Source organism: Neodiprion lecontei, chromosome 6 (assembly GCF_021901455.1).
Source record: "Neodiprion lecontei isolate iyNeoLeco1 chromosome 6, iyNeoLeco1.1, whole genome shotgun sequence".
NCBI classification, from domain to species: Eukaryota; Metazoa; Arthropoda; class Insecta; order Hymenoptera; family Diprionidae; genus Neodiprion; species Neodiprion lecontei.
Window position 1 is genome coordinate 24,066,180 of NC_060265.1, and position 22,382 is coordinate 24,088,561.

The 22,382-nt window shown below is 36.6% G+C and overlaps 3 protein-coding genes across 5 annotated transcripts; 1 reads left to right on the top strand and 2 right to left on the bottom strand.

Moving 5' to 3' along the window:
* Positions 1 to 207: 207 nt before the first annotated feature.
* On the bottom strand, positions 208 to 2,891 carry LOC107222985 (G kinase-anchoring protein 1). Of its 2 annotated transcripts, XM_046743076.1 has the most exons (6): positions 2,766 to 2,891; positions 2,418 to 2,632; positions 2,047 to 2,109; positions 1,314 to 1,812; positions 930 to 1,084; positions 208 to 803 (listed from the first exon to the last, which is right to left on the bottom strand). In XM_046743076.1, exons 2-6 carry the CDS (start codon positions 2,592 to 2,594, stop codon positions 771 to 773), a joined length of 927 nt encoding a protein of 308 aa, XP_046599032.1. In that variant the 5' UTR covers positions 2,595 to 2,632; positions 2,766 to 2,891; the 3' UTR covers positions 208 to 770. The 2 variants fall into 2 exon arrangements, with proteins under 2 accessions (XP_046599032.1, XP_015518029.1); XM_015662543.2 differs by having other exon boundaries at positions 2,418 to 2,890.
* Positions 2,892 to 3,390: 499 nt separating this feature from the next.
* LOC107222987 lies at positions 3,391 to 16,495 on the top strand. Of its 2 annotated transcripts, XM_046743590.1 has the most exons (5): positions 3,391 to 3,664; positions 3,776 to 3,911; positions 4,581 to 4,778; positions 5,054 to 5,130; positions 5,356 to 16,495. In XM_046743590.1, exons 3-5 carry the CDS (start codon positions 4,603 to 4,605, stop codon positions 14,745 to 14,747), a joined length of 9,645 nt encoding a protein of 3,214 aa, XP_046599546.1. In that variant the 5' UTR covers positions 3,391 to 3,664; positions 3,776 to 3,911; positions 4,581 to 4,602; the 3' UTR covers positions 14,748 to 16,495. The 2 variants fall into 2 exon arrangements, with proteins under 2 accessions (XP_046599546.1, XP_015518031.2); XM_015662545.2 differs by having other exon boundaries at positions 3,776 to 4,778.
* Positions 16,496 to 17,009: 514 nt separating this feature from the next.
* On the bottom strand, positions 17,010 to 22,360 carry LOC107222989 (phosphatidylinositol 3-kinase catalytic subunit type 3). Its single transcript, XM_015662547.2, has 10 exons — positions 21,859 to 22,360; positions 21,302 to 21,496; positions 20,608 to 21,037; positions 20,386 to 20,481; positions 19,057 to 19,608; positions 18,460 to 18,935; positions 18,088 to 18,276; positions 17,811 to 17,986; positions 17,651 to 17,725; positions 17,010 to 17,580 (listed from the first exon to the last, which is right to left on the bottom strand). Exons 1-10 carry the CDS (start codon positions 21,927 to 21,929, stop codon positions 17,180 to 17,182), a joined length of 2,661 nt encoding a protein of 886 aa, XP_015518033.1. The 5' UTR covers positions 21,930 to 22,360; the 3' UTR covers positions 17,010 to 17,179.
* Positions 22,361 to 22,382: the final 22 nt, after the last annotated feature.

Sequence of the window (22,382 nt, forward strand, 5' to 3'; positions counted from 1 at the left end):
TTACCGACTGGCTTTGATGTGCACTTAATTAATTAATTATAGAATTTACGCGCAGTTCAAATTGCCATTTTACAAAGTTTCCCCAATTTTTTCACAGCGCTGCAAACCATGACATTGTAGTTAAAACTTGTGTAATTATACGAAATGGGTACAAAAGGATAGGTAGGGCAATGTGCAGAGGCATCGATTTAACGACGGCCGATAAAATTACGTTACATATAATATTTTTATTACAAAATATCCCAAATAATACTTTTCAGTGACTTTTCGTTCGGAGGAAAAAAGTCTGTGCGTACTTTGTTACGAAGGGACTGAATCGATTCGACAAAAAATAGAAGAGCATGTAAGACAGATTGTTTTCCTCTGATGCGTCACTATAAATATGTATGTATATGTATAACAATCAGTACGATAATTAGGAGAAATATATTTGTTATGGCATACACTTTATTGAAACAAAAGTAAAAATTAAAAAATTGCACAAAATAAAATATCACTCTTGGTCTCGCCATAACATAAATCTCATTTTGATAGCGTGCCTCCCTGCCTCCCATCTTTAAGTAGTTAAGGTTTTCAATTTTTGTGTGTACAAAAACAACGTCAAAATAAATTTTCTTACTTTAAACAAACATTTTTAATACTAGAAGTACGGGTTCTCTTTTAATTCACCTTTCCAATAGTCTTACATTGAATAGCCTTCCTTCATCACAATTACATTCACAGTTAATGGATCACGATGACATTATTCAACGTGCTGCCAGATAGATAATTCAAGCATTTTCGCTTGCAGGCCTCTTTTTATTCTGAAAATCAGAGAAAAAAAGTTTTAGCACTTTTTACAAGAACGAATATTCCCATCAAATTCAACACTTCACTGAAATTCTAGTATATTGGAAATTTTCTTAACAGTGCATATTTTGGGGACTTACAGTTTGTTTAGTAGTCTTTGGATCTGCGCTGGAAGCTCTGGTTTTTGATCGTTCCTGTTCAAGTAGTGCATGCAGAGATGCCACTTCGTTTGTTAATTCGTCACGAATGTCTTGAAGTTTTGCAACCTCGACCAGCACCGATGCTTTGTCCTTCACTGTTGGAAAGATGACATATTTTATTTTCAACTACTTTTGAGTACAATTTGTAAGTAGTGCAGCAATCATTTCAAATAATGTTAAAATATGAGTTAAGTGCGTTCAGTATTATTTGTATTTTAAGTCATATTTTTTTTATCAATTTCATCATCGTAACAACTAGACATTATTTACTCCAGAGAAATTTCGAATAATGAAAATGATGCGATGAGATTAAATGTCACTCACTTTCCCCTTGAGATAAGATTTCATAGAGCTTCTTATTTCTTTTTTTGACTTGTCTTAATTCTTCTTTCAGTGTTTGAACTTCGTCTTTCAATTGTGCAACTAATTCATCTCTCTTTTCCACCTCAACCCTTAACTGGGCTGAGGTTATATCTTCATCTATTTGATTCTGCCTTGATTTTAATATGTCCTTTTCTTTTTCTCTGGTAATTTCACTAATCGTTTCCTTTTTGATCCTATCAAAAAATTCAACATCTGATTCCTTAGGTTTACAATCTCCACTCTCGGGGGCAGGGTCTGTATTTGATGCAGGTGTTGCCCCCAGGTTGTTGAATTCTTCCAGAGACATTGTAGCTTTTTTGGGCTTTTTGCTGTTCAAATTTTTCTTTGATTGCTCAGAGTCTTCTTTAGCTTTACCTGTAGTATCCACTTGTGCCTCGTACGCTAGCTTTGACAACAATATCGCCTGATGTAGTTCTTGCTCGTATGTTTCCTCGACAGCCTTTCGATTGTCAATAAAAAGGGTCTTTTAGTCTTTGCATATTAAATACCTTATTGTAAGTTTATCACAGCAAAGTATCTCTCGGGATTCATGTACAAAAATTACAAACATTCAACAATCTGTGTTGATTTCTACAACAGTAAGAAACTAAATATAGATATGTTTGAAAACGACTTTTTTTCGCCTCGTAATTGTAATGAATGAATGAAAACTAGTAATATATGTAATGATTACCATTGAATCTTTTTGTTTCCACTGCTCCCATTGACGATCCTCGTTGTTTTTATTTTTCTTACCCTGTAAATTGTATACAATAATGTATGAATATAAATATGTAATTAAACTTGTGGATATTGTCAAGTAATTCGCTTACAAAGTGTCGTTGCGACTACAAAACGCATAGTATAGCTCGGAAATACAACTATTTAGTAAATAAAAATTTTCAATTACACTGAAAATAATCGGATAACGTGAACTGTGCAGTTTTAAAATAAAAAACTGAAAACATTCAGAGTATCATGACATTGAATTTTCCCGCTGTGCTTAGTGATAACATTTGACAATTAGTGCCGGCTAAAACAATGTGCGCTTTGGCTTGGCTGTACCTTGCTCTGTTTTTTCTTCTCGTCTTTTTTAGGTTGTTGTTTCGAGGTAGCTGCAGATTTGTCATTCTTATTTTTTGTATTTGCAGTTTTAACGGTCGTTTTCTGGCTCTTTTTTGGCTTGTAATCGTCATCCTCCATACTCAAGACAGCAAATCGTGAAGGAACTGCAGTCGCCATTCTTATGGTATTTACTTGTATTTACTAGGTACGTGTGCCTATGAGAGGTGAATGAAATTGTTATAGAAAATGTACGAGAGTATCTTCGTACTTGATTTGACACTCGAGATTCGTATCGGACGAAACTCTCGCGACTGTAAACGACAGTTGAATGTACTTTACTCCTTGCACCTTGTTGTATGTAAATATTATTTTACGCTCGTTCAGAGACGTTGGAATGCACTGAATACGTAGGTATATTTAAAAGAAAAAAGGAAAGCGTCGTAGGGCAACACAGACCGGAAGTGAAGTGTGAACGCCGATAAGAACAGTGGCGACACAGTATTGAAGGAACACGAACAATCGCCTCGCAACATCAGGGTGGCCAATTGCTGTTTTTCAAATTTTATACAAACACCTGTAAAATATTTATTATTTCACGACACTTTCTAACAAGAAATCATTACTTTCCGTTCAAATACCTCTTTGCAATTATGCCTTTCACCGAAACTGAGTCGCAACCGATAAATCTTCAATTAAGTGGAGTGCCACCGTTATATGCCAGACAATCGTTTGTTACTTAAATAATATTTACTACGTAATCAGGTATTGCCTATAAATACGTCCACGGAAACCGAAAAATTGTAATTATAATAGAAAATTGCACGAATAGAGTGATGAATTTTATCATATAAGGAGGAAAGGCTCCGGAAATTTGTAAAATCGCATGATAAATTTGAAGAGAAAGGTGCGGTGCAACGTGGGGAGTGGTAGGCCTGGTTGAAAGTGGCGAAGCATCGAGTCCCGTTGCATGTCGGGAAAACTAAAATATGTACGTCGGATAAGCGCCGATTGGGGAACTGCATTACCTGTTTATTCGTGAATTCTGGTGCGAAAACGTCACGGTCACACAACAAGTGTAGTAGTGTGGATGGTGCGGACGTCCTGATACCTCGGGACGCTTACAAATTTGGATGTGAACGACTTTCGGTAGATTTTCACGAACGAAGTCAAGGCGGCAAACGCTCGGTCGCCTCCATAAAATGCCCGTGCATACAAACGCTGAGGTGCCTTGGACATTTCTCATTCACGTACGTCTTCATTACCGCTGTACTATTCACCTACCTACGTTTCGCAACATCATCCGAGGTTATCGACCTGATTTTTATACCAGAAACCTTTATTTATCATTATCGTTGCAGAATCAAGACGAGAAACGTAACCACGTCTAGGAAATCCCGCCGTTGGGGACGATCATCTACGAAGCAGAAGGAGGGCAACCCCCCTCCCTCCCCCTGACCCGTACCCCACCGCCCCGAATTACCTCCCCTGCAAACAGTGAATAACTTGACTATTTTAAAAATTGAACAATAATCCAGTATCCCACTTTTAATCAGTTCAACATACATATTTTTTGTGCAATCGTGTGCTAATCGTGCACACTTTCATAGTCGCGACCCATAACTTTGCACCGGCCATTGCACCGGATTGTTGTGCATACGCATTAGTCGCATGTAGGGTAAAAATATCGAGGTATCCACCTCATACAAAACTGAATAATAATACTGCAGAAACTGCGCTGTGTTCAATACTTTGCAACTTGTCGTTCAATTGTTCAATATTTTGCAAGCTTTGTCGTATCAAGATAATGACGTTTTTTCTATTTTGAAAGGCATCTTTTTAACGTACTAACTTATCAATATTTCAAACTTGCTTTTTTTTTTACAATGAAAGATTAGCTATAATATGATATTTTGTTCGGTGCAATAAAAGATCTATCAACGTATCACCTTATTGATGAGTAATTGTTCAATTTTTAGATAATCGGCGCGATAATATCATTAAAGTATAGTAGTTAGTTAAAACTTCTGTTGATGCACAAAACTAAGCTGTAACTTGCATGTACAGATGTTGAAACAGCAAGCCTTAGTTATTCAGTACAAATACATCTAAGGAACTACGCTGAAACTATCATATATCCAGACTTGACTTTATGACTGAATACAGTTGAGTAAGAGACGACGTCAAGATGTGCGAACAGACGGAGATCAGTTACTTGGATGGGGATGTTGTGTGGGTTAAACTTGGGGCCTCGTGGTGGCCTGGTCAAGTAACAAGCGTTCATAATTTACCTGAAGATATTCAGGAAGAATTGAAGAAAAAACCTATCATTGCAGCTGTGAAATTTTTTCAAGAGGATACATAGTGAGTTGCTGTTACTTATATTATCTTACTTGAACTTTTATCTATATATGGGAAACTACAAGACTCATTATTCATTTAAATACTGGTTTTCTATAATGTATTTGTCAGAATTGTCACTGTCTTGTTTTGGAATATCAGTATAAAATATTTATTGTTTATAATGGAAATTACTAACATGTAAAAATTTTTTTGTACACTACGCTTTTACTTTCTTTACTCTAAGATTAATCATGAATTAAAACTCAGTAATTCATCAATATTATTCATTATTTCAGCGAATTTGTGAAGAATTATCAACAAATCTACAAATACAACTGCACATTGAAGGATGATTTCATCAAAAAAGGCTTAGGTATGTTTCTTCAACTAATTCCATCAATGAATGTCCCATGTTATTCCCACTTACGTGAATTCACACCCTTTAACTAGTTTCATTAATTGCAGACGATTGAGTATTAAAAAGATACATGCCTCACAACTACCAACTTTAATGGTAGCGATTTAAGATATATCTGTTTTAATAGGCAGATCCATCTTATTCTAAACTATAACTAATAATTTGTGTCATTATTCACAGATAAATACCGAACCAAGAGTAAAGATGGATCGAGTTACATGGACAAATTCCCTGGAGATGTGGAAATGGCTGAGAAGTTGACAGGAGGTGATGCAGATATAATATCAAGCCATAAGTTTACACGTCAACAAAAACCAGATATATCAGCTCTGTTTGGAGAAAAGAAGATTCCAAAAAAGAAACGAGATCGTGAAGATGGGAGCAGAGAGAGACGCAATGATAGCGGAAGCTCTTCAGATACGCCATCTAGAAAAATTACACATCCACGATTTTTGAAGGAAAGTGATCACGAGGTTAGAATTCGTCACCAACCACCAAGCCTTTTGTCCACACCATCAAACAGCGGAAGTTCCCCGCAATACACTTGCTATGTGTGCAGCTTTACCTCTTCTCGCCTTAACGTCATTATTTTGCACAACAAAACTCACAGTTCTGGTAACTCAACACCAGTAGCAACTAAGGTTAAAACATATTCACAACCAAAAGCGAAACTTAGTGAAAGTGATACTCCAAAGAGAAAGTACACGAAGAAAGACAAGGGAGAATCTAACAAAGCCAGAAAAGAAATTGCACCAGAAGCAGGAAAACGAAAGTCCACAAAACATATAGAAAAAGCCAGTAAGAAGAAGAAACCTGACCCACAACTACGTGAAAAGTTGTTGGCTGACTGGCAAGATGAATCTGATACTGAAATGGGCTCTGATTTTAATAAATCTGCTGATACACCATCGTTAGATATTTCTCCGCAAAAATCTCAACGAAATTTCGAGGCTGCCGAACTTCCTGCTCACGAAGATAGTGAAGAAATTGATGAGAATGAGAAAATTCTATCAGAAGCAAAGAAAATACTGAATGAAACTGAATCTTTGTCTGCAATCGCGTTGGGTACAGGCTCACCGGGTCATAAGACAAAAAAAACCAAGCCATTTCTTTCAGAAACACAGAGTACTGGTAGAGACGAAAGAAAATCGCATGCTAATAAAAATACAGAACTATTATTGTTAGAGAAAGAAGGTGAAAATCTCAGCTCAGAAACGGACGACAAATTGTCAGGTTCTGTAAAAAGCGACAAAAAGACTGGATGTGAAAAAGATGATAAAAAGTCGAGACTGTCGTGTTTTGACTTTGATGAGGAAGATTTGCCTGAGCCTACGATTCCTCCAGTACGAAAAATACCTAGAGTATTTGGTGACAAAAATTTGTCTTTGAAGAAAGAAATTATCAAAGAATTTGAGATGAGTCAAGCTTTGAAAAATGATCAACAAAATGATGTTAAAAATTACAAAGACCAAACAACAGCGGCTGGTCATGAAGATACATTGAAACATTCTCAAGAGAGCGAAGAAGTTGATCATTCCATTCCAGATTCTGAAACTAGACAAGGAAAAATGGACGTGAATATCTGTGAAACTGAGCTAGAGATTGTTGAAATATTCGAAGTTGAGAAAGAAGAAGATTCCCCGTATGAGGAAACCAGTCTCACAGCAAAGTCTGTTGAGTTATTAGCAGAACAGCCAAAGACATCTATGGATATCAACGAAGAACCAGAAAATTCGACAACAGAAAAAGAAGAACCAGTTTCAGAGAAGATTGAATCTGACATTGGGCAAAGTAAAATTTCATTGGAAAATGTATCGACTGATACGGAGAAGAGTCAATCTACAACTACAATTGACGATCTAGAAGCTGAAGAAATGCAGATGGAAGTCAATGAAACATCACCGGTATTAGTTAAGAAGCGTCGTGGCAGGCCCAGAAAGAACCTAATTTCCGATAAGAAGTTAGTTCGTAACGATGAAATTGATGAAAGCAAATCTATCGAAACAGACAAAGTAACACTGGAATCTTTGAATAAGGTTGAGGAGCTCACTGAAGATTTTTTCGTGACAGCAAAAAAAACCGAGAATGAGGATACGAAGGCTGTAGATTCTGATGTAGATGTATTACAATTTGGAAGGAAACGTAGGTCTGGCAGGAAAAGTTCGAAAACTGATGCAATACTGCTACATACTGATCACAGGACTTCAAATGATGACAGCCAGTCTGAAATTGATGACAAATCATTGACTGTTGAAGAAAAACTTACTAATCCGAAGAAAAGAGCAAAGAAAGGTAGAAGACCTTCAGGATTGCATAAAAAATCGTTAGCAGCTATTGAAATACCGATGGAAATTGATGATAAACTAACAGAAGTAGTTGGAGAACCTGCAGATTCTATGGTAGATGATGAAATCTTGTCAAAGTCTGAAGAGGTGCCCAAAAAACTGGGTGAGAACACTGAAATTGATGAAAAGTCGAGTGGATTTGGCAAAAAGTTATTGGAGACTTCAGCAGATCCGAGAGAAGATCATGGAATTTCTTCAGAAATTCATTTAGGACTGTCTGAAGAATCAACAGAACCAGCTGTATTGTTAGGGACAGATGTTGCGAAGGAACCTGATTTAGATGATCAGCAAGGTACCGTTGATGAGAAATTAGAAGAATCTACATTGCCAAGTGCTGCTGCAGTTACATCAGAAGCAAGTCGGTCACCGCCTCAATCAATGGATGCTGCAGTCGAATTAATTAACCGTAATTTCCAAGAAAGAACAGAAGTAATCGCAGAAGAATCTAAAATAGATAAACTAGTCACTGAATTTGTTGAACAAAAACCAGATGGTTCACAAGATACTGATATTTCTAAAATATCCTTGGAAACATTGCCTCCAAAAAAGTCACAAATAAAAAAGTTTGAGATGTCGCAAAGCGATTTTTTTGAAAATGATACTCTTGTAGAGAAAATTGTCACAGAACCCGAGCCTGAAAAGAAAATAGATAAGATTGATGAAACGGAAATTGAAATTACGAGAGTTGTTGAAAGTGAAACGGTTACTGAGACTTTGACAGAGAAAGTAGTAGTAGAGCATGAAATAGTTGTTTCACAAGATGAAATCAATCCTTCAAAAGAATCAATGTCAGAAGTAGAAGAAGCTTTAAATTCAGATGGTTTGATCAATAAACAGCAATTAGATACACATCCGGATGTAACAATAGAACGGAATACTGTTACAGATGAGAATATGGAAATCAGTTCTCAAACAGTTGAACAAAGTGATGAAAATGTGAAATTGGATGAAACATTGCAAACAGATGATAAGAATGAATTGGAAATAGAATTGGTACCGGAAGATCATCCGAAAACTACACCTGATACTCCTTCAAAGAGATCATCGATGCAAACACGCTACAAAGGTAAATTTACTCCAGAAACTGGTGCAAAATCGAAGAAAGATAAAGATGGATCAACTGAAGAGAAACCCATAAATACTTTTCAAGAGGCATTTTTAAAAACCTTGCATATCGATAATTTAAAACGTGACAAAAAAATGATCATCGATGAAATTGAAATCACTGTGGGTAGAGGGAAAAAAAGTAAAAAATTGGTTGATAAGAAACTTAATATCGATATGGATAACGTTAATATTGTATCTGTAACTCAAACTGCGACACAAGATGTAGAAAATCAATCGATTGATGGTAAAAAAGTACTAGAAAAGTCTGAAGAAATTTTGCCATCTGAAAATATTTCAACTGTTTCTGTTGTCAGCGATTTCCGAGGTGTAGAAGTAGTTGTGGAAGAAAATACTGCAACTGATATAAAACTGGAAGATGCAAGTGTCCAAGAAATGATTCAACAAACTCCAGAGGTGAGCATTGATGGCTCAACAAGCCCGACACAGCCAACCAAGGTTGATGATGTTTCGAAACTACTGAGTTTAGATGTATCAAAATTAGATGAAACATCTCGAACATCAATGTCCACTCCATCGCCGACTTCTGTAAGTGGAATGCCAGTGAAAAAGCGAGAAAAACCAAGAATCATTGAAAGTGTCTCACTCAAAGAACCAATGCACATATTGAAGTCTAAATTACTTGAAAAAATTCCATCTAGAGGCACTAAACATAAGTTAGAGCCTGACACTTCCAAACGTGGCGATTCAAAATATAATCAAAGAAAAATCATGAAAATTGAGAATCTACCATCAAATAGCAAACTGAGGCAAACATTGAAGATATCTTCTCCTCATCTTTCATTGACGCAAAAGTTAGAGGCATTGAAAGCTGAAGAAGCAGCAGGGGCTAATTTAATGGAAACACAGACTGAAAAAGTGATTGCTCAAGCATCCCAAAGTGTTTCTGCCACTCCGGTAACTGAAAAGTTGATTCAACAAAGCTCACAAAGTTTAGCTGACATGGAACTGGACATAAACTCGATGCCTTTTGTTCTTAGTGAAGATGTCTTAACACCAGAAAGTATTGAACAGATGCCTGTCGTTATAACATCTCTCATACCTGCGTCCAGTTCAATATCAACGTCATCTATTTCATTAACACCGACTACACAATTGGTGTCACCAAGCCATGGACAATTTAAAACATCCGATTCATCATTAGAACCAACACCAAGTAAAAAGAAGAGCGGGGTTCCTACAATTTTGAAAACCAAGGCTAAAGCGAAACCAACTATCACCAGCGTAAAAACTATTGTACCCCCGCTAACGGGAGGGGTTAAAGGTTTGAAATTCCAAAATACCCAAACTGGAAAGAGCTCACCGTTAATATCACAGAAAGGGCAACCTGGTAAATATGTGATCGTACAAACTTCCGGAGGTCAACAACTGAGATACAGTGTCCAAGGTAAACCAGGAAGTCAACAGAAAATTGCAATCCCTACAGGAAAAGGTTCAGGAAGTGCACAAATTGTTCAGCAGGGAGGTAAGGTGGTTATTTTAACGTCACCACAGTCTGGTCAAACGAAAATGATACCTTTGAACACGTCTAAAACAATAGGAACCAAAATGCAGAGGATAATGACTACGAAGGGTCAAATCTTTGCACCAATTAGCTCACAAGGTGTTTTAACAACGAAAACCATTATAGCTCCAAAAACCGACATAGGATCACCTACGACATCGAAAGTAGCACCACAGGGACAGAAGATTATTAGTACTCAAGGCTTATCTGCAAAAGGAGTTCTAACTCAGATTCCTGGCGCTGTATCAAAATCAGCGCTGTTAGGGACGCTAACCCAAGGAATCATTACCAAGGGGGGTATTTACACTCCAATAAGTGCAGCTTCGCTGGCAGGTAAAACCATTATCAGTTCGAAAACTTTAGTCACAACCAAGGGTACTACTATCTTATCTCCATTGACATCGCAAAACCTTGTTACGTCCAAAGGAGCTATTTTAGCACCCATATCTCATTCTTTAACTGGTAAAACCATCTTAAGCACTCAGGGAATTGTTGGTTCCAAAGGTACTGTGTTAACACCTATTACAGGTCAACAAGTAAAAGCTATTGCAGCAAAAAGTCCAAGTAAAGGGGCAAAAGTTCAGTACCAAACAGTGCAACAGAAAATGCACTTGCCTGTCTTACAGAAAAATCAGAAAGTTCCAATATCCTCATCACAGATGAGAGTTCTGGGCTCGTTGAAATCACCTGGAAGCACGATACTGCTTCAGAATACCGTAACTGGGCAGAAGACATTGTTAACTGGAAAGAAAATGATCAAACAAGCCCTTGCTCATCAACAAGCTCAACAGCTGCCACTCTTAGCTGCCCAAAGTGGTTCACAGCATGCTTCTTCTGTTTTACCTCAAGGTCAACATATGAAAGGTAAAGTTCTTTCCTCAACACAAACAGTTCAAAAAGTTGTCATACCTAGAACACCAGGGCGTCAATCGAAGACTCAACAAAAGATCGTTGTTCAAAAGATGCAAGATGCTTCACTACAAAGTTCATCACCGAAATTAGTTACAAACGTTTCAAATATTTCTAAATCGTTAGCACAAACAAAACAGATTTCTGGCAACAGTCCAAATGCTACCAAGGCAAGTGCAAAGAGTTACGCTGGAGTCAGAAGCGGTCAACAAAAAAGAAATTTATTGAATGCAGCTCTTAACTCAATATCTAGTCCACCCGTTGCTGCAACTGTTACAAAACCGCTATCACTTCCAACTGTGGAACAAACCGAAGCTGAAAAGAAACCCAGAGCTCAAGAAATGGTCGAAGAAGTAGTTCAAACAGAAGAATCCAAACCAGAAACATCAGCCGTCGAACAAACTACTCCAGTTGTCGAAAAAATTGAAGAACCTAAAGCTGCTGTCCAACCTCAAATAATGGCTTTACCAACTGAAAGTGGTGATGGGACTCAAACTTACGTTTTGGTTACAATAGATGAACAAGGACAAATACAACCATTGGATAACAACACGTTAATGTCCTTGGAAGGTACAACTCAAAATCCTGATGGCACAAGAACTCTATACATAGATCCCAGTTCCTTAGGAGAAGCAGGAACGTTGGATAATATTGTATTACAATTTGACAACGGATGTGTATCAAATCTTCCATCTACAGTCAGTGATTCTTCACAAACAATGATATCAGAAAGTTTCCCAAGTTCTGAAATTATTCAGACATCAAATCAAGATATTTTGGCTGCTGCTCTTGCAAATACAGATTTCCAACAAGAGATCGGACTTCCGGATAACTCCACTGCGAGCGTTATGAGTACGGGACTGACACAAACAAGCCTGATCAATCAGACAATTTTGCAATCTACAATTATCCCACCAACGGAGCCAATTTCTTCACCGGCAGTTCTAGAAACTTCCTTGACTCTGAATCAACCTATTATGACACCACTGGAGGTACCAAGCAACATGACAATGACAACTGAAACTTCAACTTCAGTTGCCACAATTCCGTCGTCGCTAGAATTACCGTTAACTGTCACCAATCCCAATATTGCGTACATTTCAACTGGAGGAACTCAAATTCAAATTCCTGGAAATTCAATGCCAGATATTGGAGAAATAATGGACAATTCAAGTGTTATTAGCCACAGTGAAACTCCTGCCACAACGCAATTTTTGGTTTTACCTAATCTGGATGAAAATATAACAATTGAAGCACAGAATATTCAATCTAGCTCAAATTCAACACCGACTGTTTCTTATTCTGTATCGATTCCAGACAGTATGGTCTTGGAAACAACTCCAGTTCAAACCACGCCATCCATGCCAATCATCGATGACACATACGCTGATGATATCCCTTACAGCACGGCTATTCAGACACCGTTAGCTGGAGAGCCAAGTTTTGTTGATGTACCTGTGTCAGAAATGTTAGTTTCAAAAGCTTCTATTGCAACCACAGAAAATATAGTAACTGAAAACGTGACTGTGACTTCGGAAATGATTGTTACTTCGGATGAACCACCTGTTTCCTCTCAAGAATCAATACCAGTATCTACTGTTGCGTCACAAGGAATACATGAAGTATCTGTTTCGTCGCAAGATGTTTATACATCTCATGATGTACCTGCGACAACCGAAGAACTCATCTCACAACAGATAGTTGTTACAGCTGAGGAATTAGTTTCGACTCACGATATGCCAATTGTTACTCAAGAGGAAAACCATCAAGAAATGTCTATTCAAATTAAAGATATACCGACGATAGAAATGCAGATTGAAGAACATGCTTCGGAAATTGAAGCTACCAGTATGCCTCTCATTGAAGAATCTTGTACAGTCAGTTCTGAATCGAATATTGAAATACAATCTGAACATTCAACATTTCTATCAACCGATTCAAAAGAAATACAAGCTAGTACTTCGGACGATGTAGTACCACCGAATAAGCTAAACGAATCGTTGGAAACATCCACCGCAGATGAGAAACCGTGCTCTGTGGATGATATTCAAACAGCGACATCAAACGAACAAGATACATCAGTCCATAATCAACCTGACACTTTGCCTGCCAAATTGTTGGATGACACTGAAGCAGAACATATGGATGTTGAACCATCTGTAGCAAGTGTATCTTGTGTTGAAAATAAAGAATCTGTTCTAGAGGTCTCTCAAGCTGGCACAGCATCATCCGAGGAAGAACACAGTCATGAAGTAATGAGCGCTGATTCAGAAATAAACTTTGAAGAATCCGTACCAGAAACTAGCGAAGAGAGACCCTCACAATCTTACGAACAATTTGATATTACCATGACAAATGATTCCTTAGAAATTCCCAGCCAGTCAGTAAACAAGTCCGAAAACTCGCCCGAACCTACACAGTCAATACCTTATGAATCAATGGAAATTGATGAAACTAACACTTCTGCAGAGCCTCCTACGCAATCTTTTGCAGATTCAAAGCAAAATGAAGCCACCCAGTCTTACGAAACTTCCGTCGAAACACATGGAAATGCGCCAACACAGTCTTTTAATGAGATTATGCACAATCAAGAAGAGAGAACTTCTGGCGATGAATTGGTGGATGATCAAAGTTTTCCGACTCAAAGTTATGAGGTTGAAAAATTGGAGAGTCTTTCAGAAAATATGGAAACGGATGCTGAAATGAGTCAAGAAGGAAATATACCATCGCAGTCTAACGATATTGGGACAGACGGCATCGGTACTTCCTCAATTTCTACCAATAACTCTGGAGCAAATGAGGATGAAACTGCAAGTTCTTCTTATGTTCCGGAAACACCTGAAAATCAAGAACGAGATCAAGACCAGGAAAGTGCCATCAGTACATCATCTTACGAGATACCACCCTGTGAGGAATTAAATATCGCATCATCCAGCGTTATTCCCGATACTTCAGTCAGGGAAGAACATACAAGCATTCACGATAATGGTGTACCAGAAATACCAACATCATCCTACAGCTTGAATCCTGACAGCAGCTCGACTCACGTCGACGCTGTTCCTACATCCAGTTATGAAGACCAAGTCATTCTGGAACAAAATGTATCCACTTCGTACGAAGTACCAATTTCTATGCCAGGCTTGGAAGAGAATTCATCGCAAAGTTTTGTCACAGAAAGTTCGGATCATAGAAATGAACCATCCAGCTATTACACGCATCATCAAGAAGTAACGGCAAGTTATTATGAATCTGTTCACCAAGAATGTAATAATTCCAGGCTTGAAGAAGATCCCCAGGAAGAAGTTACAGCTAGTTATTATGAGTCTAATCCCCAAGACATTGCTTCAGAAGCTAGCCAAAGTTACTTTGCACCCGAAGAAGCTACGCCGAGTTATTCCAGTCAAAGTATAACTCCTAGTTACTATAATGCTAGACCAGAATCTGAGGCAACGCAAAGTTTCTATTCTTCCCAAACCTTGGATAGAAGAGAACAATCGTCGCAAAATGTGGAGGCATCCCAAAGTTTTTACCCGGAGGTAACCGAGAACCTAAGACTTAGACAACAGGGTGAGGCAACGCCAACCTATTCTACGAGGTATCCCGTTGACTATACGCTAACTGATTCGCCAATAGAAAGGCACGATTTGGTAGAAAGTTCTGTGCCTGCAACCAAACCAACCGAAAGGTAATATACTGTATAAAAGGTTTGGCATTGTGCCTCCGACAATGATTTATCTATATGAACTTCTCATTTTAAATTCACCTTACAAAGATCCTTGTTTGAATAATGAACTATCAGCCATGATAGAGAGTTGAAAAATAGACTGGAGTCTATTTGTCAAGTGTAAATATAAAGTAAGTTAGTAAGTGGTTGGAGTAAGATTAAAAATAGGTCCTTATTATAATTTATGTATAGGTATGTTGGGGATGGATTCAATCCGTGATAGAGTGCGATATGATTGTACGAGCAGTGTAGATTATGAAGGAATGTGTTTTTGCTGCAGTACCATTTCGATTTCGTTTCAATACCTTATTCAAATAAGTGGTAATTGTAATCAAGTACTATGTGGTTTTAAAGCTGGGCACGAGTCGAAAATTGAAAAAGTAGGCAGAGCAGGTAATTTTAACATTTTTTTTTCCTTTCCTGTGTATGTTACATGTCCTGTTGAATTCATATTTCAGGCAACTTTAAGCTGTGTCGAAACTATTGGCAGTAGTAGGATATCTAAAGACATGTGGCTTTGGTCAGTAAGTACACTCTGAACCCTTACAATCTTTGCCATTCTTTTTAACTATCACAGCATACCCAAGACCAAATGTCTATAGTGTGTTTGCTACTCTAATCGTAGAATCTTTGTTTGTAGTAAACAGAACGTCATTTCTACATAATTGTGCTATATACAGAAAGAGTGAGGATATTCTGTTTTCACATAGAATTACATTTACTACATACTGTTTAAAAAGAAATATTGAACAAAAATGAAGTTGGAGAAGAATAAAATAGAATTTTATTTCTATGAGTGATATACATGGTTCTCTTTCTACCGAAATTTTCTACATGGTTGAAGTTGTTTGACAAGTCTAACCATTTTGAATAATTCGTCTAATTTCAAGTTGTAATCTCAGATTCACTAAACATAAAGATGAAGTCGAAGAAGAACCATGCGTATCAGGATTAGTGTTTAGTTTGTAGGGTATAGTCAATATGTAATCCGTGTGTTACAAGATAATATAAGGATCGAAAATATAATTATATTATATTCTTTATAGTCTCATGTTATTCGGAATAAATATATTATGTTTTTATTTCTCGTGGCGTTTTCAATCAATCACGATCATATATGTACATATTACGTTGGAATTGGACAAGCAGAAAAAAGTGGAGAAAATATAATTTGCAACTTCACGACTAGCACCAAAAGTTAGAGTTTATCAGGCTTTGGGATTAGCAATGAATGACTGAATTGTTAAAGTTCCGCAATCATACTTTAGATTTGTTTCTTTATATTTTGATTTCTTTTGCCTTCATTTTTCATGTCTTCTCAGCAAAGAAGAGAGAAGTACTGCACATACGGATGCGGAAATTTGTTACTATGAAAAAAATAAAAATAAATAAACTTGTTACATTTTCTATAAAAGTTATTTGATCAGTCGCGAGATGAGCTATTCGCCTACGAGAATAGCAGAATGCAACTAGAAGTAAAGATAGTTATATACTATGCTATGAAATATATCAGAAGCAATTTGATATTTTCATCACACTAACAATATTACATTTTAAGTTCTACAGTGTGCACGACATACACAATTGTAACTATAAAATAAATATATGAATATTTACATAACTAATATGTAAAATGAACATATGTTTGTTCTCTTTTTGATCCTAGAGTATGCCAATTTTAATAAACTTTATCCATTGGAAAGAAATGAAAAATCGTGTTTTTATTTTACTCGTTTCAGTCTCGTATTATCCACATACATAACATTATCAATTTTACGACCAAGCATTTACTTAAATCGTCAACATGTTGAGTTCTTGCTAATAATCGAGACTGCGGATTCATCAAACATATTGATATTACGTATAAGATTGATGAAGGGAAAACAGAAACGGCGAATGAAAAAGATTGTAATAATACGATTTTGATGAAGAAATTATTTTTTACGTCAAATCAAAAAATTAGAAGGTAGGAAAGAACGGTAGAATACACAAGAGCAGGGGCATAAAATTGGTGGAGTACATATTTTTATGTATAGTAACGATTTGACATTAGTTTATAACGAATTTCAAACAGAATTATGAATGTTCATAATGCAACAGTCATGTGATTCGATCGTTTCAGCAAAAAGTTATAATATCATCTACTTACCTGGGAAATGTTTTTCTGTGTTTTGTAAAATAAATAGAAATTGAAATTTCTTTATTAAAAATAGGTAAAATGGTAAAGTTAGCTTTAAAAAATCTTTATTTTGATGATTATTAGAATTTTGAAAAGTACAATACATTAAATATTTTACATTAAGGTAATTACTGCTAAATCATATAATATTTACATAACAGCAAGGATGCAGTCTTATTAATATAATTTTCGGAACTCTGATTTTTGTCACAGTTTATTTATTTTCGCCAATATTGAGCAAATTTATGTAGTTGTTCAACAAGAGCTGCCATAACAGCAGTGACCGAAAGATCGAGAAGGTTTTGCACATAGTGTACAGCTTCCTCGTCACTTAAATCCAACCGCAATTTATCCTGAACTTTTTTAACAGCTTTATCGGGTTCAAGTGCTATATCAGGCACACTGGCGTCGACCATCAGAGAGAACAGATTCAACATTAGGTTCGCGTGTCTTCTTAAGTGCAAAAAGGCAGTGTAACATTGCTTCCTAAACTCATGATAGTGTTCCGAACCAACACCACCCATAGCCTCGACCATCTCCTTGCTGAGTTTCATAGGAGGAGGTAGCGGCTTTGGATCTCGACCTAAGATATACCCGAAATCTATATGAAATAGTTTTCCTGAAAAACAATGATTATTGAAGATTTTTAATAACGGTATTATTGTAAATTATGATTTTGCAACGCTTACCTGAAGTTGTAAGGAGTAAGTTGTCTAAATGTCGATCACCGACGCCGAGGAGGTATGTGATAATACAATATCCAGCTAAATAGTAGAGCATAAAATGTGTGAATTTTTACAGCTTGTATTGTTGCTTACAGTAAAATAAATATAGAAAACTATGCCATACCACAGCTTCTCACGTAAGTATCCATAACTTCAGATGCAATTCCGTATGGGCCAGTTTCCGATGGATGGTGCTTTCTGAAGAAGCTCAGAATAGACCCTTCACTTGCCAATACTTCAGCTACTGTTGTGGATTCTATGAACTGCAGAAACCCATGTCTCGTACTTGTTGCCAAGACCCTGCACAAATTGTAATAGTATGTAAGAGCAAATGGATATGCATCCGTAAAGTAGAAAAAATAAGGTTGAAGTATATTTGTTAACAAATTGTAACAACAAACCTGTACGGCGTAAGTTTAAGGTCCAAGTTTTCTCGTCTCAACAACTTATCCATCAGTGCTATTGTTTGCAATATTAACTGGTCCTGTCTTAGATCATCTCCATGTTTAAAAATCGCAATGTATTCAGTATTTTCACTAGTCAAAAATGTCAATTTACTAGGCATTAGAGCTGACTTGAATAGACTTGCTCTGAAAAATTACATATTTAGTGATCATAACATGAAAAATTCGAAACATGGATAGACTTCCTCTCAGGCTGAAAACTTGGATTACTTAAGCATTTCTTAAAACAGTTTCGAGCAATGTCGGAGTACAGCTTAGAAAATGTATTTGTAATATTTAAGTGAATATAAAAATTTAAACGGTATTTACTTTTCCGGTATAATCCCTTTTATAGATATTTCTGGGTCCAGTGGAAAAGGTATGGGTTCAAAATTGGAAAAGTTAATTTTGAAAGTTGGATCAGGATCAGCAAGCAGTGCTCTGAGTCTATCAGTTTTTCGTTTGCGGTTACCACTTTCTCTTGCTACAGCTTTGACGAGAGATACCAACTGATCAATGAACATTTTTTGGCGTGACAGAAACGCTCGTCTCTTCCGCCACACAACACTCCCCTGTGATAGTGTTTCAGAGAACGTTTTCATAACTGTAATGTACATCTCTCTCATACGTGTATCTTGTTTGGCAGCAATAGCTGGATCAACTTGATCCTCACACTCAATTAGAAGATACCAGTAAAAGTAGTTGGCCAATGTTGAATTTTGGCAAGCTCGGCTTATTAAAAACGAAGCAAGATCTATCGGAGGTTCTTGTTTGCCGAGGGACTCCCCTGTTTCAGATTCACTAGACTGTAAAAAATTTGAGTACATTGATAGTTTGGGTGATACTATTTATACGATTATAATTTACTACTTCCGAGAAAACAGTGATGCAAATATAAAATATTCGCATTTATGTTCTCTGACTTACTGTGGTGATGGGCGTAGACGTGGAATATTCATCTTTTTTATCTTTTTCTCCCTTTTCACGCACTTCCTGATTTTGGTTGCTGCGAAGACACTGATTTGCTGCTTTTATACCTTCAAAACTCTCATACTTAAGTGCCTGCACTAACTGTAACAAGTAAAGCATCAAATCATCATCTGGTGCTTGATTAAGTCGTCCGATTGCATATCTCCGCACAGCTGGATGAGTAAACGCTGGACCGAGGAGTTCAAGGGCATCTTCAGGATCCGGTGGTGCCCAAAGCGCCAACATTTCTAATGCTTGTCTTTCTTCACCAGCTACTTTCCAGTTCACACATTTGACAAACTTGGTAAGCGCCTTTTTCTGATTTGATAGGTAAAATCGAAATTTCCAAATCAAATCCTGTTCTTCTGTAGAAAGAGCTGTAGTTGGTGGGTAGGCCAGTATTGTGTTTAGTGCATCTCGAACACTAGAAGTCGGCTTTAGCTCTCGGGTATTTCCGCCACTGCGCAAGCTACGTGCTAACTTATGATGTTTCGCTTCTACGAGATTTTCCTGAAAGTAAGACATTGCTGGTAAAAGTTTTTCTTGATTTGTGAATAAACACAACTTTTTAACTTTCTGTTACGTCATTCGTAAAATTTATAGGTAGGCAAAGTAACATTTAGGGATGTAACAAGTCAAATCTTTGGCAAGATTCGAAATACTTAAATATTAGATGATGTGAATTCTATATCCGAAAACACTTGATATGTTTACTCAAAACAATTTCAGAGGAAATAATACCTCAACGAATTCCTGCTGAAACCATGCATAAGAACCTTCAAATACACTGTCTTTGGAAAGAACTTTGAGAAATGTCTTCAAAAATTTAACTATTCTTTTTGCAAGCCGAGACAACACTACTGGTATATTTCTCAGCCATTTCAACATCTTACTTACTCTTCACAAGTAGGGCTTCAGATTAAAGTTCAGGTCAATGTCTATTCCGTGGCAATCCTTTCTTTATACACGTTACTTGTAATTAACTTAGGCACAGATGATGTATTTACTAAACTAGTTGCTACAATGACGCGTATGAATATCTTTTCTATAAGTTGAGACATATTTATAATTTTATATTTCAAAGTCTTAGACGTAATACTCGGTACAGCTGAATGTAAAAAAACCTTTCCAAGAATAGTGTGTAGTTGTATTTGGCCTTATAATTTTTTATATTTGCTGCAGTACTATCTCATTGTTTTGATTTATTGTTTGCATAGTACTAATTATTTGTGTGAATTATTTGCTAGTGATATATTTGTAGAGCATAATAAAAATAACAAGACATGCCTGTAAGATTTCAAAGTCTGGTAAGGTGACAACATCTGGCTGTGACCTATGCTGTACAACTTCATCCCCATCTTTCTCGTAATAAACGACTGAATACTGTAAAAAATAGATATTGGATTCAAGTTTGTTTAAAAAAATGTAATGTCATATCATGGTTAATAAAGCAACAATAAATAGGGCTAAAATTATTAGTTTTTAAAACCAACGTAATTGAATACGAACCGGAATACCATCCATTGTAACTTCTGGAAATTCTAGCATTAAGTACAGATACTCAGAGGCTCGTTTTTCTCTTTCATTTATCACTTCAATTTCTCTGAATGTCAACCGATCCAGCCAATCAACTTTACCCATCTGGCCGTTTCTGTGCTTTTTAGCCAACTTAGCCAATCTTTGCATTTGTTCTTTACCATGATCTCTAGCTTTACCAGGAGTCGTGGTTGGCACATTACCATCAGCTTCAACACCTGGCCATACTCTCAGGTCCAGCATTCCCTGACGAAATACACCATGCTTTCCAAAGAACGAAATTGTTGTACCACCAACAGGTAATTGTCTTCCTGGTCCGGCACAATCAAAGAGCGTTATGCATAGCTGTGCATCTCTTGGCAAGTCCGAATAAGCGATGGGTAACGTAACCCACTGATTCCAGCTAAATGAGTAGCAATTTCATGAAGTTAAACTTGAACACAATGCTTGTACAGTATTTGTAATTAATTTCAAATCTGGTTATAGATCATTATAAATTCACATGATTTGAACATGAATGATTACCATCACCGTTGAAGATATTTGACAGAATAGACTGTTAATTAAAATGACAATATATATGTAGCTTATCATGTAAATGTTGAGCGATTTTTTTGGTAAACGATTGTAAAAATTCTCCAACTAAAGAAAAATAAATTTTACATACTTCCAGCGAGAAGTGAAATGCTTGTAGGCCGTATGAACAGGTAATGCTAAAGGTCTTCCGCCAGCCCATACTTGTAACGATGCAGCGAGATCTCCTCGACCTCCCCCATTTCCATACAGACCGGAATATTTCAACATTGGATCGAGCAGCAGTTTATCATACTCGGGTCGTTGTCGTTTACCCTCCAGAGTACCACTGGAAATTATTTATACCATTGGCATGATATACATGTAGATGAAAGATGAATGTATAGGGAAGTTGGAAAAGGAAGTATAAGAAAACATAACAATGAGCTCAGACTACTTGTATGTGTTACATTGCTTTTATTTTAGAAAAATTATCATTTTATCAACACAGTACATTCCGCTATAACTAATGACTTTGACCTGTCGAAATTATTGTTATTTAGATAGCGTGACATACAGTGGTAGAAAGATAATAAAAATAAAATTCGAAACTTGATTAAACTAGCATCGAGTACAGCTGATGGATTGGGAGCTTCATGGTGACTTAAAATGAAATTCAAAAGGTTATGTATCATAACCTACAATACGTACATTTTTATTTGTATTCTAGACTCCAGTGAAGAACTATAGACGTAACAAAATTTATCATTTATATCTTCCATACTTTCGATATTTTCTTACGAAATGTGTAACCGTCAGCTTCCCATTAACTCGTCACATCTGACGCGTCTGATGTATCTGACATTCGATGAATGTATGTAATGAGAACCATTCAGGTCTGCAGAAATTACAACCAATCACAGCGAAGAGAATTCTCGCAAGTGTTGCGTAAACAAACATGAGGAGGGTAGCAGTTGAACACCTAAGTTATCCGTGCAAAACTTGGTATTTAACATTTTGTCATATAAATATCACAACATGAGTACATTTATAGCCGATTAGAAAATAGTGTCACCATACTGAAACAATACGATTACAACAAAGGTTTGTTTGTGATAGCTGCATATAACTTGTGGTACGTTTGGCATGTTTCAAGTATGGTAAATAAAAGTGCATTTCTTGATACAACAGAGTTCGTTATCATGACAAACAAATGAAGACTATTGACACTCTTG